The 1,792-nt window shown below is 55.9% G+C and overlaps 1 protein-coding gene across 1 annotated transcript; it reads left to right on the forward strand.

Moving 5' to 3' along the window:
- The first annotated feature begins 308 nt into the window (after positions 1 to 308).
- On the forward strand, positions 309 to 1,410 carry LOC116438998 (feather keratin Cos1-1/Cos1-3/Cos2-1-like). Its single transcript, XM_032098045.1, has 2 exons — positions 309 to 413; positions 715 to 1,410. Exon 2 carries the CDS (start codon positions 736 to 738, stop codon positions 1,033 to 1,035), a length of 300 nt encoding a protein of 99 aa, XP_031953936.1. The 5' UTR covers positions 309 to 413; positions 715 to 735; the 3' UTR covers positions 1,036 to 1,410.
- Positions 1,411 to 1,792: the final 382 nt, after the last annotated feature.

Here is a 1,792-nt window from a genome sequence, read left to right on the forward strand (position 1 = left end):
GCAGCAGGGCCCTTCCTGCCCACGGGGCTGCAAACAAGCCCACGGGAGTGCCCCAAGCCAATATCCCCAGACTGCGGGCAATGCCTCTGGCACTCGAGACTCATCTTCTGCTGGCACCAATGAGCTCCTGTCCCAGAAGTCCATGGGGGCTTCCCTGCCCAGCTCTAAAAAGGAGCCTTCAGGGAGAAACGTGTGTGGCCAAAGAAGGCAATGAAGATGTGGCCATATAGGAAACCAAAACACAGCCTGTATCATTAGCTGGGGTGTTTTGCATTTGAAATGAGCTTCTCAGAAAATTATTGTTTCCAGAGAGGCTTCCTCTGGACCTGGGGCAGTGCAGGACCAGTATAAAAGGCATGGCAGCTTTTCACTCTCTCATCCACTTCACTGCCCTTCTTCTCCTTTGGAAGCAAGTGAGTTGGAAGCTCTGTCCTGCGCTGGGCTTGGGGCTGCCTGTTTGGGAGGGGATGGGGGGAGAAGGTTTGTTGTGGAGAGGGGCTGTGTCTGGGCTGAGGGGACTCTTGTTCTCCTGACTAAGAAAGTGCTTTCATGGGCCTGTCTGTCCTTGCTCAGTGGTGGGGGTCAGGCAAAGAGTTGTGTGGTCCTCCCTGCACTGGCTCCAGCTCCCACGCCAGCCTGTGTCTTGGCTCCCTTGTGGTGGGTGGAGAGGCAGCTCCTCAACCATCCCCATTTTGTCCCTTTCTTCTCTTCCAGGTGCACCTGTGACCCCGAGCCATGTCCTGCTTCCAGCCCTGTAACCCTTGCTACCAGCCCTGCGGCCCCTGCCCGCTGGCCAACAGCTGCAATGAGTGCTGTGTCAGGCAGTGCCAGAGCTCCACCGTCGTCATTGAACCCTCGCCCGTGGTGGTGACCCTGCCCGGGCCCATCCTCAGCTCCTTCCCACAGAACACCGTGGTGGGATCCTCCACCTCGGCTGCCGTTGGCAGTGCTCTCAGCTGCAATGGAGTGCCCATCAACTCTGGTGGCTTTGACCCCTCCTGCATCACCAACCGCTACTGCAACAGGATCTGCTAAAGCTGCTGGTGGCAGCCCCACAGAAGGACCCCCTGGAACCCAGAAGATGGAAATGGACTGAGCATGGAGATCCTGAGCCTTGCTTTCAGAGGCACTGAGCATCCATGGCTCCACCTGCACTGGAGGAGGGGTGCCTGGGCTCTCTGAAACCATGGCCCTTGTCTAACTTGCCTGTTTCCCCCCTGTTCATTCTTGTCTCTGCTCTCATGTCCTTCCCTGGGCTGTGATCACTGGCTAAGCTCCATCCAAGGTGTGAACTGCACCCTGGCCAAGGGACGGAGTCTCCTACCTCCCCCTGGTGCTCCCTGCACCACACTGCCCACTCAGAGGACCTCCTTTCCCTCTTCCAACTCATTAAAGTTTTGCTGCATCCTAGCCTGTGCCTCTGTGTGGTCCTTCTCTCTCCCCACGGTGTCCCCAGCTGCCAGAGAGAAAGGTGTTGCTCTGGGGGGGGATGTGGCAGCCACAGATCAGAGCCATGGGCTTTCCTGGAGGGAGGAAAGGGTGAGACACTGTAACAGGATGCTCTGCCCTGTAATGCAGTCAAGCAACTTGGAGAATGCCCTATTTTCCAGGCTATCGGTAGTGGAATGAGAGAGGGCATCCTGTGTCTGGCTCACGAAACCCTAATCAACATCCTTGCATTGTTGCAACCCTAGACATGATTGACAGTCAGTCACTCTATAATATAGAAGTCCAGTCCTATTTCATGCATTAGCTTCTAATACTTTCCTGCTTGGATGTGTGTATGAACTTT

Source organism: Corvus moneduloides, unplaced genomic scaffold (genome assembly GCF_009650955.1).
Source record: "Corvus moneduloides isolate bCorMon1 unplaced genomic scaffold, bCorMon1.pri scaffold_63_arrow_ctg1, whole genome shotgun sequence".
Classification (NCBI taxonomy): domain Eukaryota; kingdom Metazoa; phylum Chordata; class Aves; order Passeriformes; family Corvidae; genus Corvus; species Corvus moneduloides.